The sequence below is a fragment of the Salarias fasciatus genome, chromosome 2 (assembly GCF_902148845.1).
Source record: "Salarias fasciatus chromosome 2, fSalaFa1.1, whole genome shotgun sequence".
Lineage (NCBI taxonomy): Eukaryota > Metazoa > Chordata > Actinopteri > Blenniiformes > Blenniidae > Salarias > Salarias fasciatus.
In genome coordinates, this window is record NC_043746.1 from 3949331 (window position 1) to 3970455 (window position 21125).

At 45.6% G+C, this 21125-nt stretch overlaps 1 protein-coding gene across 1 annotated transcript in view; it reads right to left on the reverse strand.

Moving 5' to 3' along the window:
• The window catches only part of LOC115395533 (X-linked interleukin-1 receptor accessory protein-like 2), a 382855-nt gene that overhangs the window by 122512 nt on the left and 239218 nt on the right, over nt 1-21125 (reverse strand). Inside the window, exons 3-4 of the mRNA XM_030101111.1 lie at nt 18853-19022; nt 17234-17337 (exon numbers count right to left, since the gene is read on the reverse strand). Coding sequence (XP_029956971.1) covers nt 17234-17337; nt 18853-19022 — 274 coding nt within the window. The remainder of the gene's footprint in view (nt 1-17233; nt 17338-18852; nt 19023-21125) is intronic.

Sequence of the window (21125 nt, forward strand, 5' to 3'; positions counted from 1 at the left end):
GCCGACGAGCAGAGCAGATGAGACTGTTGATCTCATTAGAGACGTGTTTGCATTTCAGAGCCTCGGGGTCGTTTCATCCGGGCGAGATGTGCAAATTCTGAAGGCCAAGATCAGGACCGGCGTTTACCGGGATCACAGGGAGACGCGGCTGCCTGATCGAGGGATTCGCTCTTCCTGCTGCCTCCACCGACAGGAAATAAAGTCTTCCAGCGTGATTTACTGATAATAAGATTACTTCATCCTCACTGTCTGCCTGGAAGGGAACTCAGCGATTAGTTCACTGTCTTAGCTGAACACTGATTTTTTTTTTTGGTGAAATCTGCATAACAGTCTCTCCTTAAGCATGTTGGACACATTTTCTTTGAGCGCTGAATGTATTTAATTTGGACAGAAACAAGAAGTGTGCTCCAGTGAAGCCAGAAACCTCATGCACAGTGGTCACAGTGATCTGTTTTCCTGAGAGCTCTAAAAAAAAACCCCCGAAAGAAATGGTTCGTTTTCCAGGTTTGCTTGTGAATTGCCCCTTCACAGTTTTCTTCTTGGAAAATCTAAATTCAGCTGCAGTCAGAATGAGAAGTGCTTCATTTATCCTCAAAGGTTCAGGTTCTGTTTTTCATAAAATTGTGTTTTCAGTGGCTTTGAGCACTTTGCAGCCTGAATGGACGCCACCTAGAACTCAGCAGAGGTTTGTCTGTTTTCATGGAGAACCTCCATCTGTAACTTCATCTCACTTTTTCCAGCATGCGTCCTCCGTACACACCTCCTGGAATGCAGCAGCGTCTTGCCCTATAAACACGCCTGGCCTGACGAGGCAGCTTCCTGTCCTCCTGGTGATGAACGAGGTGAAAGAGGAGATTCAAGAGGTGAAGGAAAAGATCTGCAGCTGCCGTTCTGCATCTAATGCGAGCGGCTGACACTAATAACCCTTTGTTAGCAGTGAGTTTGGACATTGCACCCGAGCCTTGTGTGTGTGAGTGTGTGTGACTTGTCATTATGTAACATGGCAAAATGAGGGTACAGTTGGTCGCCCGGATTTGCATTTGAAGACATGTATGAATAAAACATGGCTCTCAGTTTGCGCCGCTCGCCGTGTGCATCTATTAAGACAAATGAGGAAGGCGCCGTCATGCAGAAACAGAAACCAGGTGCGAGCGGAAATCTCTCTCGACCAGAAACTCACCTGACAAATCGAGTGAAAGGGCGAGCGAGCGAAACCGTCTCCAGTGACTTGGCAGGGCGCTAAATGGAAATTACAGCCCGGAGATTCAGAATGATGTTCCAAAGTCTTGGTTACACACTTTGTTCCCCGCTTGCTAATTGGATTACGTTCCGCATAAATCTGCCTGGTTTGGATGAAAGTTGATGTTCAGGACGAAAGCGGCGCTCCATGTTTTCAAGCCGCCATGATTTCTGTCGCCGCAACACCCGGATTTTAATGTGATGAGACTGCTGTACATCTGTTCGACTGTACACAGCCGCATCCGAAGCGCCCTGGAGGAGGAGACAGCTCTCCCGGCGCTGTCCTCTGGCTGACCGCGACGCTTCCGCAACTGTGAGCTTGTAGCTTTCGACTTGAAGTCAAACACACAAACAACTTCCAATCACATGCGAGGAAAAATGAGCCAGGAATGAATCCTCAAATCAACCTGTAAATCTTTCCCCCATCAATACGTCAACCCCCCCCCCCCCCCCACACACACACACACACACACACACACACACTCCCTGCAATTACCCTCGTATGATCAGGGCAGGCTGCTGGAGGGTGCTTTGAGTTATGGAGCTAATAGAGGGGGATGTATCGCGGCCAGCAGGCAGCGTGTTCGTACCTGGACGGAGCCGCAGATTAATTTGACGATCAATCTAACTAACAGGCGGTGGGCGAGAGAGGGAGGGAGAGGGAGAGAGAGGGAGGACGGCTGCATGTGCTGAGGCGTTTTACACACACGTGCAGACATTTCGACGCACACTTCAACACATGAGCTTCTCCTCATTAAAATCAGCTGTTCTGCTGCTGACGGCATGATTTCTGCCCGCACGGCGCTTCACGTCGTCTGAAACAGCCTTCGCCAAATAAATACCACTAAATGAGCAACGGATGTGATTATTTTCAAACTTAAAAAAGTATGTATTTGGATAGAGAAAGTTAGCATTTCAATTATCTGGACCTGCTTCAACTGACGATTTGTAGTTACGACTCAAGACCTGTTAGAATGAAACATCCATGGAGCAGCACACACACCATCTGAAAACCAATTTCAAATTATGGCCACAACATATTGTTTTTGTTCTCTGTGTGCATGTTGGTGGTTTCATGGCAAAAACGGCCAACAGCGGCAACACGACAAATACATAATTTCAGCACTTCTGAATTTTTATGCCAAATTTTTCTGAAAGGAAAACATAAAAACGATGCATTTCCACATTAGATGTTGTAAATGGGGTATAAGAACTTGTATTAAAGGTGCTGTAGGCAGGATTTTGCTAGTCAATGCTAATGTTTCTGTGTTTTCTTTGGATTAAATGTTAGAGTATCCATTGATAATCCTTTAGGAGTGTAGCATAACTGCACTACCGCGAGGGCGCAGTGTTTCCATCTGTCTCTGTTCTGAGATGAAAAGGAATCTCGACAGCTCCAGGTATCTTTGACCAATCAGAAGAGCCCATGAGGCTCTAAACGTGATTGGTCGAGGGGCGTTTGTCGCACGTTCTTGTGGGAGGGGCTTAACTTGCGTAAGGGCGTGATGTCAGGGAAAACAGGACAGGATCGGCTGTGCTGGGTTTCAAATCGCCATCTTAGATGGGTCAATTCGCCATCTTGCTTAGGTAAACCTAAGCAAGATGGCGGAGATGCCGAATCCTGCCGACAGCACCTGTAATGCTGAAACATGAGACTGCTGTGTTTCGTCCATTTTTTCAGAAAAAGCTTCTCTCTTTTCCAGATGTGCTCAACAACCACAGATTGACACATAAATCTGATAAAATATGAAAAATATGGTTGAAATGAACACACTGGATATTAAAGACTGAACCCAGTCGGTTTTATCACCCAGTTTTACATCATGCGTTAAATTTTAACTTGGAGTTGAACTTTTCTACTTTCAAGCAGTTTCAGTGAGCGCCACGTAAATACAAGTGAATAACGGCAACCAGCATGTTTGCACAAGTGGAAATGATTATGACTGACTGTGAAAATACATGATTTATGCTTAACCCAAACTCTTCCAGATAAGCATTAATACCTGGGAACCACTGTGAGTCAGAACTTTGACAAGTTCTGAGGCATTTAAAGCTTTTCCTGGCAGAAGAGATTTTTTTCTCTCTCTCTCTTCCGATAATGACACAAACTAAACAGAGAGAACACACACTGGAGGAGAGCCCGCCGTCCTGACGTCCTGTGTGAGCCCACTGACACGTGAAAATTGTTCAAGGCGGTAACTACACGTTGGGTATTTGTTCTGGGCGGCCGGCGCCATCCGTCCATAGCGAGAGTGTTGAGAGGCTTCGGTTCATGCTCTGTTTGAAGGGTGGTGAGCTGCAGGAAAGGCCAGATCCATGAACGAGCGTCTGTTCCACCTGACTGCCGACGCTCCGCCATGTGCGAGGCCGGCGGCCCGACCGCCGAGGCTCCGATCGATACGTGTCGCCTCGGATGAGCAGGAAGCGTTTCGTCTGAGCCGACCGACGGACAATGGAGATTTGAATAAATACTCACACTGACAAAGCCACAGCACGGATTCTTGGAGGGAACCTCAGCTTGAACCACACGTCCACCGCCGAGTGGAATAATGCAGGAAGAACATGAGGGGACAGCAACGCACTCGTCACCTTCGGGCCGCGATCCTCACCGCTCAGCGGCTCGATGCAGCACCAACAAACACGGTTACAACTAATTATATTTCCAAAAAAGTAATTGCCTCAGACTGAAAGTGGAGCCCTGGGGCCTCGGAAGTTAATCCCACTTTACACATCCGTGTCCCATGGGCGTCAACAACAAGGCTGGATTAGTGATTCCACGTCCAGCAGGCTGGTAACGAGGCGCAGGCAGCCACGTCGTCACGGAGTTTCATGCCAAGAAGTTTCCTTTTTTTCCAGATTGTTTCCAGCCTGATGTGTTTCAGCCGGGCCCGAGTGTGTGATTGTCAACACATTGTGGAGTTGTTAGTCGATCTGTGTTTGTGTTCATGTGATTCTCTCCTCATCTCTTGGATTCTGCTTTATCATCATTTGGAATGTTTTGTTTTTTTTTGTTTTGTTTTTTTTTTTCTTCTTGGGAGTAGAAATGAGCTTTGTCTGACATCTTCAGTCCCCCTCTGAGTTTCAGGCGTTGTTTGTTGTCTTCATTCATCATAGTTCATGAAATTCAGAAATGTACCATCTCTAACTTACACAGGATGAGATGTTCCTTAAGCACTGCTTAAAAAGTTTTAGCTCATATCTTTTGTTTGTGCAAATATATAATCAAATAATTGACATTCTAGAGGCAGGTGCATCTAAAAAAAAAAAAAAAAATCATTCTGTTGAAGGAACACTGAACTGTACACCATTAAAGGTTAGTTTAGAATAATTGCGGTTAAATATCCAAAGGCCCTTTGTTTGGAACAAAATATGCATCTGACACAAAAACAAAAAAAAAACAATTACCTTCTAAAAAGTATTCAGCTCTTTCAGACTCATTAAAAATTCCACAAGTCTATTAATATGCAAATCGATTTCATTTCAAAGCTGAACAGCCGGACACATGGTGTTTAACTCAATATTTTGCCCATTTTCAGCATCTGTGACGAGGAGCTTTGAGAATCCTCATCAGATCATCTTCAGAGCTGTCTGGAATTTCACTAATCAAACTCAGGGATGCAAAGAAGATGTAAAGCAAGAAAAACTGTAGCTATTTGTTAACCGTTGTTGCTTTTGAAAGCCTTTATGTAGATTCTGGGTGAAGACATCGGTGTGACCAGCTTGACAGGTGGTCAAAATCAAACCTCCGCTTGTCTTTGACGTGACACAGTCAGTCATTTTATTCCTACGGGTTGTGTTTATTCAAGGGAAACTGGATTTTCTGACCTCAAGACGTTGCCCTATTGATTTCTTTTGCCATATTTATCTGATGAGCGGGCGGCGGGAGCGCCCAGAGAGACGCTGCATTACGCCTGCGAATGCAAAGGAGGAGAGGACTCCAAATGAGCGAAGCCTCAAAATGTGGAAAATATTTCACGGGGAAGAAAATGCATTCAACACATTTTCCTGGAGTCAAGGACAAACGCAATCAGTCTGGGTAACTCTGTGCTAGCATGACTTTCCACAGCATCTTTACTCTGAGCAATGTCAGACGTAGACACAGAACTATGCTACCTGCTAAAAACGGTCAACAGAAACATTTTCTTGGGTGATCAGACTGTCCCGCCACCTCAGCTGACACCTCAGGACAGCAGGGCTGAACTCTAAATTAAACTGGATCTGACTTATTCTTCTGGCCCAGATTCACCTCCATCCATCCAGTCTTTAAAGCCAATTAACCCATTCATCCATCTTCTTCGGCAATTTACCAAGTTATGGTCTGAAACTGAAAGCAGCAAACAACGAAGAAAGGCAGGGAACACCCAGGACCATCACAGGACTAACTCATCCACAGCCATTCAAACACTGACACAATAACAGGATCACATGACCAGAATGACCTTAAAATTTAAAGTTTTCCTTTGGGATGGTACGTACGTGTGTACGTGGTACATTCACAAAACCAAACAATTACTGAGGAAAATGATTCAAGTCTCAACCTGAAACCAAATTTAATGAAACCTTCTGTTTTAAAATACAGTGAAGTGTCCGAAAAGCTCCTCCTGTAGCTGTTGCATTATGGATGTTTTTACAAACTCACGCTGACAGAATGGCTTTGAGTCTAATGCTAGTTTGCTAGCTTTCATGGTAGAATCACTGGTATCTCAGTTCGGATTTCAGTCTGGTGTTACGTCACTATTCTTGAGAAAATTGTTCTTCTTTCTCATTGAAATTGTTCAGTTTGTTGGTGGCTTTGCAGGCCAGACTGGAGCCTCCTGTGGGTCGGTTTTATCCCCCAGGCCTTATGTTTGGCACCCGTGAGTTAAAACACTCTTTATATTGTTTGTGTGCATCTCTATATCTGTATTTATAGAGCTTGCTGAGCAGGATTCTGGAAAATGTTCAGTTTTCTATCATGTGTGGACATTTCTTCAGTGAATTCTGTGAAGGTCATTATTGTGGAGTGATTAGGCCTAAATCCATATTGACTATTGCTTCAGGGCAGCCAAGGGATATTTACTGAACACTCCTTGAATAAAATGGAGCCTAAAACATTTATTTGGTGATGCAGTTGTGGTGGCGGACAGTGTTACATAACTTGGTTTTTAAAACCAGAAAGAAAGCCAGAAACCTACTTCCTGACATTGTGTTTCTTTAACAGTTTCCCACTGTGCATCTTTAACATTTCATCACCTGGACTTGTTAAGTTAGAGATGTCAGCGGTGTTCGAAGTGGCATCTGCCATGTTATTACATTTCAATGAAGAACACAGAATCCCAAGGAAAGACTCGGTTGGACCATTTTAAGACGACTGTGAGCTACTTCAGGAGGGGAAATTGTGCTCGGTGTGCGTTTGATGAACGACTATGCAGATCAGTGTCTTCCTGAAGGACACTTAGACGAGGGCTGTGGACGCTGTGAGGATCAAACTGCCACCTTTGCTTTACACAGCAGTATTTCTAACACCAGACCGCTCAGAAACACGGCTCGCTCGGTGTTCGCACCTCCTCCTCCGTCCTCCTCTCCCTTCTTCCTTCCATATCTCCACCGAGTCAGATTGTATTTCAGAGCACCTGAAAATCCCTTGAACATCAAAGTGTCGAACCCAAGGCTTACTTTTTCTTTTTTTTTTTTTGCTTTGAAAAGACGTGGCAGGGCAGCAGGCAGTGGCACTGGCACATGTCAGCCCATGTTGGCAGGAGAGCGGGGCCATCTCAATGACTGCCAAGCCACCGAGGACTGCCAAGCACACATCAAATGACCGCCCTCTTTCTCTTTGCGCCCATTTTCCTCTCCACTCCTCTCTCTTTAGCCATTGTTTGTCCCTCTCTCTCCTCGTCTTTTCGCCTCCCTCACTTCCCACTTGCCGTCTTTATCTCCTGCTTGGACTCCGTTAATCTGATGAAGACAAAGGTTAAACATTTGGCCGGCATTAGAAAACACCCCGGTGACAAGCATGAGTGTGTTTCCCGAGTGCTAGCATCCGCAGAGTGGAGGAATTATCCTCCACTGCAAAGAGAGACAGGTGGTCCAGCGTACCAGGAAATATCGCCGGGGAGTCGCTGAGAGGGAAGGAGCAGCAGAGTGAGAGGGAAAAAAAACATTGGAAATGAGATTTCAGCCTTTTATTTGACTTCGCCAGCAATTGCAAGGGGGTGAAAGTGCTTGATGGAATGTGAGACAGGGTAATGATGGTAGAAAATTCAGCAGACAAACAGCTATTTATTCGGTGTAGTCAACCGGCCATTAGCCTTGCAACCAGTCATCAAGACATCAGCAGGAATTTGTCACAACCTACATAAAAAGCTGGCTGTTTGTACAGTTTTCTCTGTGAGTAACCATACAAATGCTTCCCTGTGTGCCACGCTGAGAGGAGTTGGAGAAAGGTTTCAGAGTGAAACTCGTTGCCTTCCCAGCGTTCTGCTCTGTTGTGAAGTGTTCAAGTTGTAAAAAGTGGAATCATGAGACGGATTGGCACGTTCAGAGTCACGGCAAAAAGGTCAAGTATCACAACCCGAAGATTGGTTTTGGGTCTCTAGTAGTCGGCACTATTAGTAAAGGGACAATGGTTGTGGCAGCAGTAGCAGCACCAAGTCTTTTATCAATGAAGTCGTTCAGTATTTCCTTGGCCATCTAAACTTTGACCCTCAATAATCCATAACTTGCAATAATGGGATCATCATGCCTGATTAAAATTAAATGTTTGCGTTCAGTCTTCTGCATTGTTGTCTTTTTCAGCCTGAGTGTGAATGCTGTCACACCGATCACTTTTGATTCTTCACCGAGTCTTCTCTGACGTCCTGAATGAGTTACTGGGTGTTTTTCGAAAACCCTGACCAAATATTGGGAGCCTGTGCTGCTCTGACAGGAGCGGTTTTGTTTTGCCACTAACCAAGTCAATTAGCGGGACAGTTCATGAGCCAAGACGGGCAAAGGAGCTGGCTGGCAAGGAGTCAACCGTGCAGTTTAGAAAAGCCGGCCAGTTCATAATCCCTCAGCAAAGAGCCGGCTCGCCAGGCTGCCGTTCACCCCGTCAACAAAGCAAACCGCCACAGACCCGACTCAGGCCAACAGACCAATCAAAACCTCCCCAAATGAAACAGCCAGCTACTCCATCAGCCAACCACAATGCCCCCCAAAACTAGAGACCAGCTAGTTACTCGTTTCCCCCGCCACATTTCCATTTCCAAAGGCATGGCGGTGTTTCCTCTCACACTCCTCCTTCCAACACGTACTATTGAGTTGACTCCGGATCCTCCTGTCCATCACTTCGTCTGGAGTTGTTCTGCTGTTTTACTTTCTTCCGCTCGCCTCGGTCTCCTCTTCCATTCCCTTTCTGCTTCACTGGGAGGGAGAATCCAGCGTTGTGGCACTGAGGTTTGCTGCAGAGTATTTCTTCGCAGCCCGACTGCCTCAAAAGTAAACGCAGACCTCTCACTGTGTGTATCAATTTCACTCCAAATGATGTGCGTGTGCGGCGCGCTCCGAATCACAGCGCGGCGCTGGTCGGTCTCGGGCAGTCGCCACACGGCCTCTCCCCCACCGAGGTCCTTATACCTGCAGAGAAAATGGATTTTTGCTTTTCTCCCCCCTCCTACTCCTTCACTCTTCTCTCCATCTCTCTGTATAATTCCATCTTCTCTCCATCAGCTTTCCTGTGTTTTTCACTCCGTCTACTTACCGTCTCTCGCCACCCCTCCAATTTAACTACTTTCTCCTTGACTCTCTCTTTACCCTCGCCTCACTCCTTCTTCTTTCCACCCACCCGCTTTCATTTCTGTTCACCCTCTCTCTGTGTGCATCCCTGCTTCTCTGTACCTCATGCGTTGGACAATATTATTTTCCAGTTACTGTCTCCAGAGAGGGTATGTCACGCCACCTTTAATGCTTGTTCACCTTTGGTTTTACGGCGGAGTCTCGAGGTTATCCCCTTTTCTTTCACAGATCCACACACTGGGAAGCGGCGGGGGTTTCGAAATCAACCCATTAAAGACAAACGTATCCAGTAAGACATGAGCCTCTCAGCTGCAGCGGCCTATAAGATGCTCCCTTCACTTCCAGAGTGTTCAGCTTCTCACGAGATGGTTACCGATACTAAAATACTTCATGGTATGATCGCACTCTCTACGGAGAAGATGCTTTAAATAAAACATATAATGAATGCCAGCAATTGTTTTTTTAATCCACAGACCGAGTCTTGGGAGACATATCCCACCCCTTGCCTTTTCATCTTTCATCTATATGAACAGATCAGAGAGACGCAGCTCTGCAGAAGCTGCAGATCAGCTCACGTTTGGCATCCAGCCACATTCTGAACTGAAATGTGGAATTTATAGCAAAATCCCAAATGTCCGAACGGCCGGGGAAAGGTGAGGTGGTCAATCTGGAACTTTTTTTGAATAACAATTAGTATTTTTGCATAATGCAGCTGGAAATAAAAACTACAGCAGTGGAGTTCATACGATGGCCAACATAATGTGTGAAATTCCAGAAAAGACCTTTAATGTCGACACATTTCTACATCCGTGTATTAATCCTGATCACTTGACCGGACTAGAGGGCCATTCCAGTTTCAGTCATAATTCCCGTCAGCTGCAGAGTTTATCCTGGTAAGGACTGGACTCTCTGGGGCCAAACGTCTGACACCCCTGGTGTGACGGGATAAGGCGCAGAGTCTGGGCTGGCGAAGCGTTTCGCTGTGTCCGACTCCACTGCTGGTGCTTTAATTGGTAAATAGTCTGACATTCACACAAACATGGCGACAGAGCTGCCATGTAAAGTTCTTGGGCACAGCTTGGGGTTGAGCATCCTGTCCCAGAGTCACTTCAACACTCGAATGGAAAAGGTAATTAAAGCTCTAACTGTCTGATTCCATTTCAGCCTACAGGACAACACAGGCGCCACAGCCGCCTCGTCTGGCCTGTTCACACTCTTTGGCACGTAGTTTAAAGTGGCTGCATTAATCCTCCTAAATAATCGTTGGCATTGCTAGGCTGCAACATCAATAAACTAACCTAAATTCAACTTTAAATTCTCTCAAATCATCTGTGCGCATTCTGCAATTTCTTCTGAAGGCAGGGTTGCTAGGCAGTAGTGAAAGTGACAGTTGGAGATTTTACCAGCTGGTAAGTCTGTATTGAAAGTGCAAATCAAGTGTTGGAAGTTAAAACCACCTCATGTAGGTACTGTATCATCAACATCTGAGAAATAATAAATCTTACAGCTGAAATTGAAACTCCTTAAAATTCACCACTTCACCAGAGTCAACATGTTTTAACAGACAGTGAGCGCTGCTCTATGCTGCGGCTACCGCTTAACTCTGGAACAAAAACTATTCCAGAAATTACAATGAGTGTGCGAGTGTGTCACTTGTGTGGATGATCTCTGAATTAAAGATGGAAAAAGAAAAAGTCAAAGTCTGCAATGAGAAAGTAGGAAAAAAAAAACCTGGGAGAATGAAGATCATCTGCCAAGCAGAACATAAAATAATTCTTCAGTATTCCAGCGTCCATGCCACTTCTGACTTGTTTCTGGCCTCCATCAGCTCCAGAGGAGTGTTCCACTCAGTATGCTCACCAGCTAGTCACTTGTCTAACTTTGTGACAGTCGGTAGTTTACAGATGGTTGTTAGTCTGTCACAGCTGGAAGATAAAAAAAAAAAGCCCAACATGGTGAAGTTCTGAGCTTGACAAGTAAATAATGAAACTGAAACCAGTGTGGGCAATAAGCTTTCATCCATTTTTCATGACGACTGACCTCTTTTGCACAGTAACATTGTTTTCACAAAGTCTTCTTCAATCCAACAAGGAAGAAAACAGCGAACCCTAACATGCAACCAGCCACAGAGCTCGGGGCAAACCCAGGGCAGATTGCATGAATTAAAGAAGCCGGGCCTCTTTGTAGAGGTCATGAAAGGGATCGCTGCTGACGGGGAATGGCAATCATTTTGCCTTTGGCCAGTGGAGCTCTGCCTTGTGTTTAAGAATTCACCTTAGAGTCGCCCCTTAGAAACAAGATGAGACATAAAGTTCATGTGATATTTTATTTGCCTTGAAAAAGTCGTGTTTTATGCATCACTTCGGGAGCAACTCTGGGCTCAGATCCTGGATAAAACCTGCTAAACTGCTCGCTGTTACAAATAATGCAATATTAGTTTGCATGCATTTCTCAGCTGATTCGTGATAATATAAATACAATGAGAGTGTAACCTCAGTATTCAAATGAGGCGTGTGTGTGCAGTCCTGCTGGCATTCACCATGGGATTACCAGATGGACTACAGAGAAATTACAAGGTGTGTGTGATGTCGAAATAACACCATTTCAATACTGTATATTTTTCCACTGAAACATAAATCAGCCAAGATCCTAAAGTTTAAAGAAGACGTCCCATTGAGAGAATAATGCTCCTGTAAACTCCACGAGCACCATGACACCTCTTTAACTCTCTATCTGCTGTGTTCTGTGTTATTTTCTGCCATCTAAAAATGGATGAAGATGGATTCTGTATTTTTTTCTTTTAGCTTTATTTTGGAAAATTATTTATCCATACTCAACCCGTCCCATTTCTAAATCAGCTTCTCTGACCTCACAGGCATCTCGAGCCAGTTTTGAAAAGGAAAAAAAAACCCAAATAATTCCATTTGAGCGGGCGGAGGAGAGAGACGGTGGAGAGGAAAAACTCCAGATGCAGAGACTTCCTGCTGCTGTGGCTGAGGTTCGGTGACAGGAGGAGAGAACAGGACGGCATAGAGACAGAGAGCAACAGCAAGCACTGTCATAACAAAGTACCTCTCCACCTACCCATTCATCCATTCACCCTTACTGAATTGACCCAGCATTAGTGTTGTGAATCAATGCAGCCGAGGCAGAAGAAGCCAAAATAATATGAATAATAATAAAAAAAATAGAAAAAAACATCCTCCAGGGAGAAGCTAATCATTCTCCCTCCTGACCGTCTCTGTCACAGCTTGTTGATCTACTCAGGATGACACACTCATCCCTTCACACACATCTATCACAGCTGGCAGGCTGGAAGATGGATGAGAGGAACGAGGCTGAATAACAGAGGAGAGAAAACAACAGAAAACCAGGTCCTGCGACTGTTAATCTACACTTCATAGGCTGATGAGTATTCCAAAAAGAATCACTGAGGAAGATGTGCTCAGTGTCTTCCTCACAGACCAGTTAAAACTTATTTGAAGCTTGATTTTCATTTCCAAAATTCACATCATCAGTGGAAAAGCGAGGCAATGCATGAATGACTTTGACTTCAAATTAGGGAGTTGAGTCCCAACTTGATATTTTGCCTCGGAACTGTTGAGGCTGCTCTTCTCCTCGGCTGTCACCGAGTCCCACTTTAAACCGAAACTCCAGCCGAGCAGGCAGAGCAGTGATCACACAGTCTGGAGAACCGTCACAATATTCAATAAACAGCCGTGAACACACAGCGAAATGTGAGCCGTCTGACTTCAGAAGAATATTATCCACCGAAATCTGCACAAAACTGTCTGCTAACTCCTCGAAATGAAGCTATTTTACAGGCTTTCCTTTCGTTCGTGCTGCTGAAACACCTCTCATCGTTCAGACTCAGAATTCGTTGCTTCCTTCCTGGAAACGTGCGCTCAGTTGTTTGTTGTTGCTTCTTTTGTGGAATCCAGCAGCACAGGCGGGGCAACATGAGGCCCCTGGGACCACGTGTGGCCCCGGAGCTCAGCTTGAGAGGCTCTCAGCTCGGCTCTCACTGTTCTGTCCGGTACTCCAGAAAATTCTTAAAAAAGAAAAAAAAAAAAATCAATCAATGTTTTCGTTGAAGTGTTTATAATTTGCCTTGAGGTTTTGCAGGCTGGACTGGAGCCTGTGTTGGCCTGGTTCTTGAACACAGACCTCATGTTTGACACCAGTGCTCTACATAATGATAGTATTAACTATTTATACTGCAGCAAAATTGAACAGCATCAAATTCACTCAGAATTCTAAATGGAGTTCAAAATAAATTAAAAACAACAAATTAAATGAAATACTGATCACCTGAACCGACGAGTGGTGATCGAGTTTGAACGAATCGTTCAACGCCGGCGACTCACTTGACTGAGCGGTGACTCGCGAGTCAACACGTCCATTAAGTCGTTCACTGAATCACTGTTACAGCTAACGAGCTGCAGAGAGGGGAACGCTGCACACGCTGGAGTCCGCTCGCACCAAATCTTTCACCTCATTCTTCGTTTTATGTATTTGCCTGTCGGGGCCTCAGTAATACGAATAGCCTACCAGCATATAAAAATCCCATAATTCTAATATTATACTGTTGCTCACTGTTTCATCTGATTTTGAACGCTGCACCCGTCTCTCTGTCTGATCACTTCAGTTTCTTTCAATGAAGGGGACGTTAAATTGGAGACGACAGTTTTATCGACGGGATGAAACTGAGTGACGCGGTCAGAAAAGCCCATCGTTCATGGGGTTTTAAATCATAACCAGGGCAACTGTTCTTTCAAGAATTCATTCAGATATGTTTAGTTCACTTTGGAGACGCAGATTAGTTTATTTCTGATCGGCTCCCCCAGTGGGTGCTGAGTGAATCCACTCTCAGGTGCGAGGAGGAAGCAGGATGGCAGCTGGTGGAGATGCTGCAAACGTGAATCGAGCTTCCCGTCACCAGAGCTGACTGACGGCACCCTAGAAGCTAAAATGCTCCCCTGGTGGTCAAATCTATACACTGCAGTTAATGTCAATTTCTAAAATATGGCAAAATTTCATCTGGTGGGTTGAGTGTTTGACGCCACAGGTCTAGAGAATATGAAGCAGTAAATAAATCTATAATCTTTTGGTGGATTAAATGCAGAAAAGAGCAGAGAGCATTTCGTTTCTTTTTGCGGTTCATGATGGGAACATTTCAGAAAGCTGCATCAGCTGATCTGAAAACACAGATTTGAACCAATTCTGTCAGGAATGTATAAAGGTGCTAATCCATAAAGAGATTTTAAATTCTATTCCAGGAGTGACAGGCAGTCGGTGTGGAGCTGGTAAAACAGGTGTTCCATGTTCTCTGTGGAGACGCTGGAGCAGCCTCATTGTGAAATGCTACACCGTTTCTGGCTGTTCGCAGGAGCGTCAAGGTGAACCAAAACGCCGGCTCCAGATCCCTGACAGCGTATGGAGATGAATGAAGTATCAAACTGCACTTTGAGGCATTTCCACATTACATCAACCGCATTTTATCAGCTGATGACAGGCTGGGAAGCCAACTGGAATTAATCCCGCACTTCTATTCTCGCCGTTCGTACCGACCCCGGTCGGATCTGTGCGTCGGGAGGCGACGTGGAGTTTTGTTTCGTGGCAGAGAGCGGATATAAAAGGCAGCGGCTTCCTTATAATAGCAAGAATGTGAACCGCATCAGATCAAGAACCATAAACAGACTTAAAAAGACTCGTTTCCTGGTGACTTTCTCCCTCTGCAGAGTAACACGTTCTAGAATAGCAATAAAGGAAGATCCAGTCGCTGGATCCCCGCTAGCAGAGGAGCTGCTGTGGCTCTGTGAGCGTGTGTGTGTGTGTGTGTGTGTGTTAATAAGAGACCCTGAGACAATGACAGACACCAAGCCCTAATTAGGTTGTCATGCTGAGAGAGCGAGGGAAAGATAGAGAGAGAGAAAGAGAGGGAGGAGGGAGGGAGGGAGGGAGGGGAGCTTATTAAGGAGGATAGGTGTCAAGCTCTGGCAGGAAAAGGAGGTGGGAGGAGAGCGGAGGGGGAGTGGGAATTGGGCGCCGTCGGGGGAAAAAGGAGGCAGAGAGAAAGTGAGAAACAGGCGGCGGAGGAGAGAAAGAGGGATGGAGATGAAGGGAAGCCACATTAGGTGTAGGAGGGTAAAAACGGAGGGAGCAGGGGGCAGGAGACGGAGTGGGAACGGAGCGAAGACGGTGAAGGTGGCGGCGGCGGCGGCGGCGGAGGAGGGGGATCAAGCAGGTGATTTATGGCGTAAAACAAGAGGGGAGCTGTTCCGGCGCCGCCGTTTCATCGTCTTATGTTCAAGGATGAGGCGGCTTAATTGCAACTTGCCGAGCGAACGGGGGACACGGCGACATTGGTGAAAAGTTCCACAAGTCGCGCGAGCAGAGAGACGTTTGGAAGTGTGGAAGAGGCCAAGCATTTCCCACCGAGCAGGAAAACTGAGTCTGAAGCAAAGCATCATGGTTCGTGAAAAGACGAACCAGGTACGGCCTTCGCTTACAGCAAATATGTAGGGCCAGGGTGTCAAACATGAGGCCTGTGGGCCAAAAGCGGCCCGCATGAGACTTCAATCTGGCCCACCACAATAAAATTTCTAAAAAACAAGGTCTTTTTTTAAAAAAAATATATTTTCTTGAGAGTTTTGGACACGAAACAACACTGAGATGTCAGTGATGCTGCCATGAAAGCGAGATACCTCGCTGCGGTCAAGCCAGCCTCAACGCCACGCTGTCTGGGTGAGTCTGTATAAACATGCAGAAAGGTTTTCAGATGTTTCACTGGATTTTGCAGCAGAAGGTTTGATGAAAACCAGCTTCATGTTGGGATTGTATTCATCTGTACCTATGTCACAGATAATCACCCCCACAACACAAGATCACGATTAAAAATTCATGAACTTCCCTTCAAATAAAGGTTCTCTGTACATCTTCAAAGCACTGATATCACGCATGTTCTCTGACTCTGAATTTTAACATTCTCCTGCTGTCAACGTCAAACTCTTCAACGATCCTCACTTCAACATGTTCACTCACAGACCTCTCTGTCCTTCCTACTCCGAACCAGCTCTGAAGACACACTGACACCTCTGTCTCCCACACACAGCCTGCCTGTTGGATTAAATCTGCCAGACGATCATATTCTATGTTGTACCTGCATTTTGTCGCCTAAAATTTGTGGGTAAAGAAAAAACCCTTAATGGATCTTGAAGACGTGTTCCTGGTGAAGAGTGTGGTCGAACAAAGTTACATATTCAACGCCTTTTTCTTTTCTGGTTGTTTTGCCCCCAAGCTGAGGCCTACAAATCATCACTCACACTCACACACACGCACACACACACACACACACACACACGCTCAACACATGTCAACAAACGCAACACCTTCATCGGTGTAAAACCGAAAAAGAAATCCAGCTAATGCGCCCGGAGAAAGAAGTTTTGTTTCAAACTCCATTCATCGAGTGTTCTTTCCTCCGACTGTAGAGAGGCCAGATACAGTCGCTCCAACACTCCACACTCAGAAATCTATTGTTAGGCTGTTCCTTTGTGAAGGGATCAACGAGAAGGTAAGTCTACAAGCAGCGCCGCAGGTCAGAGGCAGGCCAGGAATATTGTGTTGGATGCTTTCAAAATCTTCACTGTGAGTGTGTGTGTTTGTGTGAGTGTGTGTGTGTGTGTGTGTGTGTGTGGTTTTTCCTAAGCTTTAAGAAGTGAATGTGCTGCGGTGGGGAGTGAAACTTCAAACTGAAGTCTGTGTTTTTGTTGGCTGTACTCTGACCGAGCTCCCATCGGGGGAGAGGAACTGCATTCATGTGATATTCACAGCAGCGGACCCTTGTGAACCAGAAATACTCCTGAATCGCTCTTCCTCGGGGAGCGCCGGCTCCAGCGATCCCACCCCGGGGTAGACGCACGGCAGCGCAGCGCCGGGGTCAAGCTGGACTCGGAAGAAAGCAAAGCGAGGCGGCCGGATTTCAAAATCCAAGAAACTTCTGGAGGCATCCTGCCTTTGTTTTCAGCCACAAGTCAGCTGATTAATAGACGATGAAGATTACAATACTTCATAATAAAACCTACTCATTCCTGTTGATATTCTGCGAGTGAATAACTGCCAGATTGAATATTGTAACGTAGTTCTTCCTGGCTGAGGGCTGTTCGGTTTCCGCCGGCTCTCCGTCCAGAATAAGCACATCAATATCGCGTTTGTACTCCAGCGAGCCGCTTGTTACCTGAGCACACAGGTGTAGAATCCATTGTCTTCCATTTCTGCAGATCTGAACCAGATGGAGTCGTCTTCTTTGCTCAGCCGGTGACCTGAGAAGATGATCGGCTCCTAAAGAAGGTCAAATACAAATCATGGAGTTAGAATTCAAAGCTATTCCCACCAGTCACACATTTCAGTCACTGAATCGCTGAAAAAGGCACATTGCAGAGGAAGTTTCCAGACATTTTCAAAACGCACTGCTCTCAATCTCCGTGTAAAAACAGCGATCAGAAACTAAACACTCATAAGCCTTTGAAAGTCGGACTTTGAAACTGATTTAATGGCCTGCAAAAATATTTTTTCAACAACTTAAATCTTGTTAAAGCTGAATTTTCTCTGTTAAGATCAGTATGTAGATTCCTCAACATCAATAAACCAGTGTCAGATTATCACTGGGATGTTGAAATCCACGGCAGGCTGAAGATAAGAAGCGGATATTTAGTCGGTAAATATAATTTTTTTCACTTTGGAAGTCGGAGCGCCGACCGCAGGCCTCAGTTCCCTCTCAATGCTCTCGCACATTACAGGCATCGTCAGGCCGAAATGTAATCCACCTCAATCCTGCGTGACTACTCTGAAATAATCCACTGCCTGGAAAGAAAGACGCTTCTTATTACAGCACATGAGGCCACAGTGTGATTTATCAGGCCGTCCCGAGTCTCTGTACCTGCGATTACTCAAGCAGACACAAACAAGTCCAGCGAAAGACCAGACCGACTCGTCCTGCAACGAGCTGCTGGAGCTGCTTCGAAATGACTTCCTGAGACGAATCAGCTGAGGCTACATCTGGGTCTGGACGCTGGCTGAAGGCCTGGAGTGCTTTACAATTAGCAAGTGATTAACAAACGCAGTGTAAACATACTAATCGAGAGGTTTTGGTCTCAGAATGGAGAAATCAGGCCAATTCCTCAATTCAACAACTTAGCTTGATGGATCCGTGAATTTTAAAGCTCTGATCAGGAACTCTAATTCTTAGTTCTTAATATCACAACATGGAGGCATCAACTGAATTAGAATATTCATCAGTATGCAAACAAACTGTCAACCAAGCATCCTCGTGAGGTTTTTGCCTTAAGTTCAATAAAACTTACAAACTTTCATCTTTTGTTGCTCAATGACTTAAAATTCTGAGTTTAAAGTATTTCTAGAACTCGTGCACAGCCATATATGTCCACTAGAGGCAGCACTACCCCCTGTGCAGTGAGTCCAGATGACAAGAAAGAAAAAAGCTGAACAAGCTTTACATTAATAAATCACAAACACTGTCAATTGTATCAATGTTGAATCTGTTGAAGTAGATTTTAAAATCACCTTTCGAGATTCAAAATCATGTTAAAATGTGTTCAGAGGTTTTCACATTCGAAAATCAGCTGTTTTCATTTCCCATTTAGAAAGATTGATTCTGTGACAACAGATGATTTTCTCAAGAAAAAAGTAAAAAATCTAAAAATCACAATCTCCCCTCTCTCTCTCTGAGTCTGAATGGAACTGAAGCTGCTGTCAGGATACTCCTGGCCTCTTCTCCCTTCCTCCCCTCCGATCCCCTCAGGACTCCGGGAGCCTCACAGAGCTGGACGGACTCACCTCGGCGTCTCCTTTGTTCTTGTACCAGATGAGGCGCAGCTTGGCGTTGGTGGCCATGGTGTAGTTGGTCCGGATGTAGCTGTAGAACAAGGCACATTTGACCCGGACGGGCTCCCCGGCCAGGACGTGGTACTCCTTCAGATCCACCGACCAGTCGATGCACCCGTCCACTGCAACACGAGGGAGAGAGAGGAGGAGGGACTGAGAACATGAGGTCGGCAGGGCGAGACTTCACTGGAAACGAGGCTTCAGCATCAAACGGAGCTGGAAACTCCAGTCGGTCAGGAATCAAAACACTTTCTACAAAAGTAGTTTTTCAGGAGACACAGAAAATCTCTCGACAGTGAAGGGAAACCATGCAGGAGAGGTGGGGAGGATGACTTTTGGCTTCTTCGACAGTATTGTTCTTAAACTTTGAAACAAAGAAGTGGTGAATATACAATGTAGATGTGCTTTCTTATGTCCTTATTAAGCTTCGTGGGAAGGCTGGCAATAAAGCAGGAGATTAAAAGAGTTGGAGTCTCGTTCATATGCATGTAGTGAAGAGAAAAAGAGGAACTAAAGGCCAATGTGTAGGAATCGGAATGCTTGTCGTTTTCTTTCCTTTGAATTCATTCTTACGTCACTGTATTGGCTGAAAGTAAAAGGGAGTGTTCAGTGAGGAGGGAGGGGCTGGGGACTGAATGAAAAAAGAGAAAAAGAGGAGACGGGGTGAGGACGAGTCAGGCGGAACGAACAGAAAACAAGTTGTGGACAGCGGACGAGGGGGAGGTGGCGAGACGTGGAAAAATGACAGGGAGCTTTCCCCAAACGGACCGCCTTCCTCCCCTGGTCTCTCTTTTGTTTTCCTCCCCCTGACAGTCTGAGGCTGGGAGAGACGCCCTCAGCCTCAGCCTCATCCCCCCCGGACCAACCGAAGAAAACCAAGAACACCTCGGCACTCTGAGATAAGTCGCTACCCGCAGAGTTCAACACTTCATCTGCATGGAACGTACAGCCACATGCTTAATTGGTAACATTTACAGATTTAGCAATATGCATCCGGTCACACAGCGAGAGCTGAGATTTACTACCACACAGTTAGTAACACACACACACACACACAGACACACACGAACAATGAGGCTGCTTGTAGCTGCAGGTCAGAGTCAAAGCTAACACCCAGTAATTCATTCATCTTCACTTTTACACCTCAGCTGCCCTGAGTATATGTGTTAATCTGAATACAACCGTCTGTGTGTGTGTGTGTGTGTGTGTGTGTGTGTGTGAGAGGGAGTGCAGCTGTCTGTAGACATATTAACTGCGTGGGCGAGGTCTTAGGCTGGGCAGATATATCATCCCCGTCAGCTCGATCTGCATATGGACGCTCCCAAACAGGGGGCTGAGGAAAACCCGGGATAAAAGGTAACGCTTCAGTGTTTGGGAAAGTGACTGTAAAAGTGACAAGTCAAGTCATCACATTATTACTTAAATCTTTGCAGAGGCCCGAGACCGTAACACAGAAGATTTCATGTGGAATGTGAAACTAACTTATTGCCAGATATTTTAGTTTCTCCACACGGAACAAGAAAAGTTGTATTTTTATACTGAGGGGTGTTTTTTTTTTTTTTTAATTCAAACTGCACATTACATGAATCAAAATTAGGTGTGTGTGTTTTGTGCAGTGTGCAGCATATTTAGTCTGGGCCTGTCACTCAAGCATAAAGCCTCTCAGAGCCTCCAGCCTGTCTGTACGCCTCCCACAATCCCCTGCAATACCTCTACAGCTGCTGCCATAATAATAGCTTGACCTGACCCACCTGCACACACACACACACACACACACACACACACACACACACACACACACACACACACACACACACACACACACACAATCAAGTAATGATCCCAACATTCACTGGCATACTGCAGATTGAAATACACACACACCCAAAAAGAGAAGGAAAGTCAGACCGGCACATTCACACACACACACACACACACACACACACAGAGGTCTACACCACTATAGGGCAATTTACACCTTCGGTGAAAGGGAAACGAATTGAGGGGAAGAAAACAAGAGGAAATCAAAAACAAAAGAGAGAAGAAGGTGGTGGGAGACCAAATTTAGAGTGAAAGAGAGTTGAATGTGTGTGTGTGGCAAACAATGCACTTAGTAATGCGTGTGGATGTTGCTTCAGCACCATGGACCTATGTACACTCTCTCTTTCGCTGTGTTTGAGTGCATATGCTTGTGAGTGTGTGTGTGTGTGTGTGTGGGGGGGGGG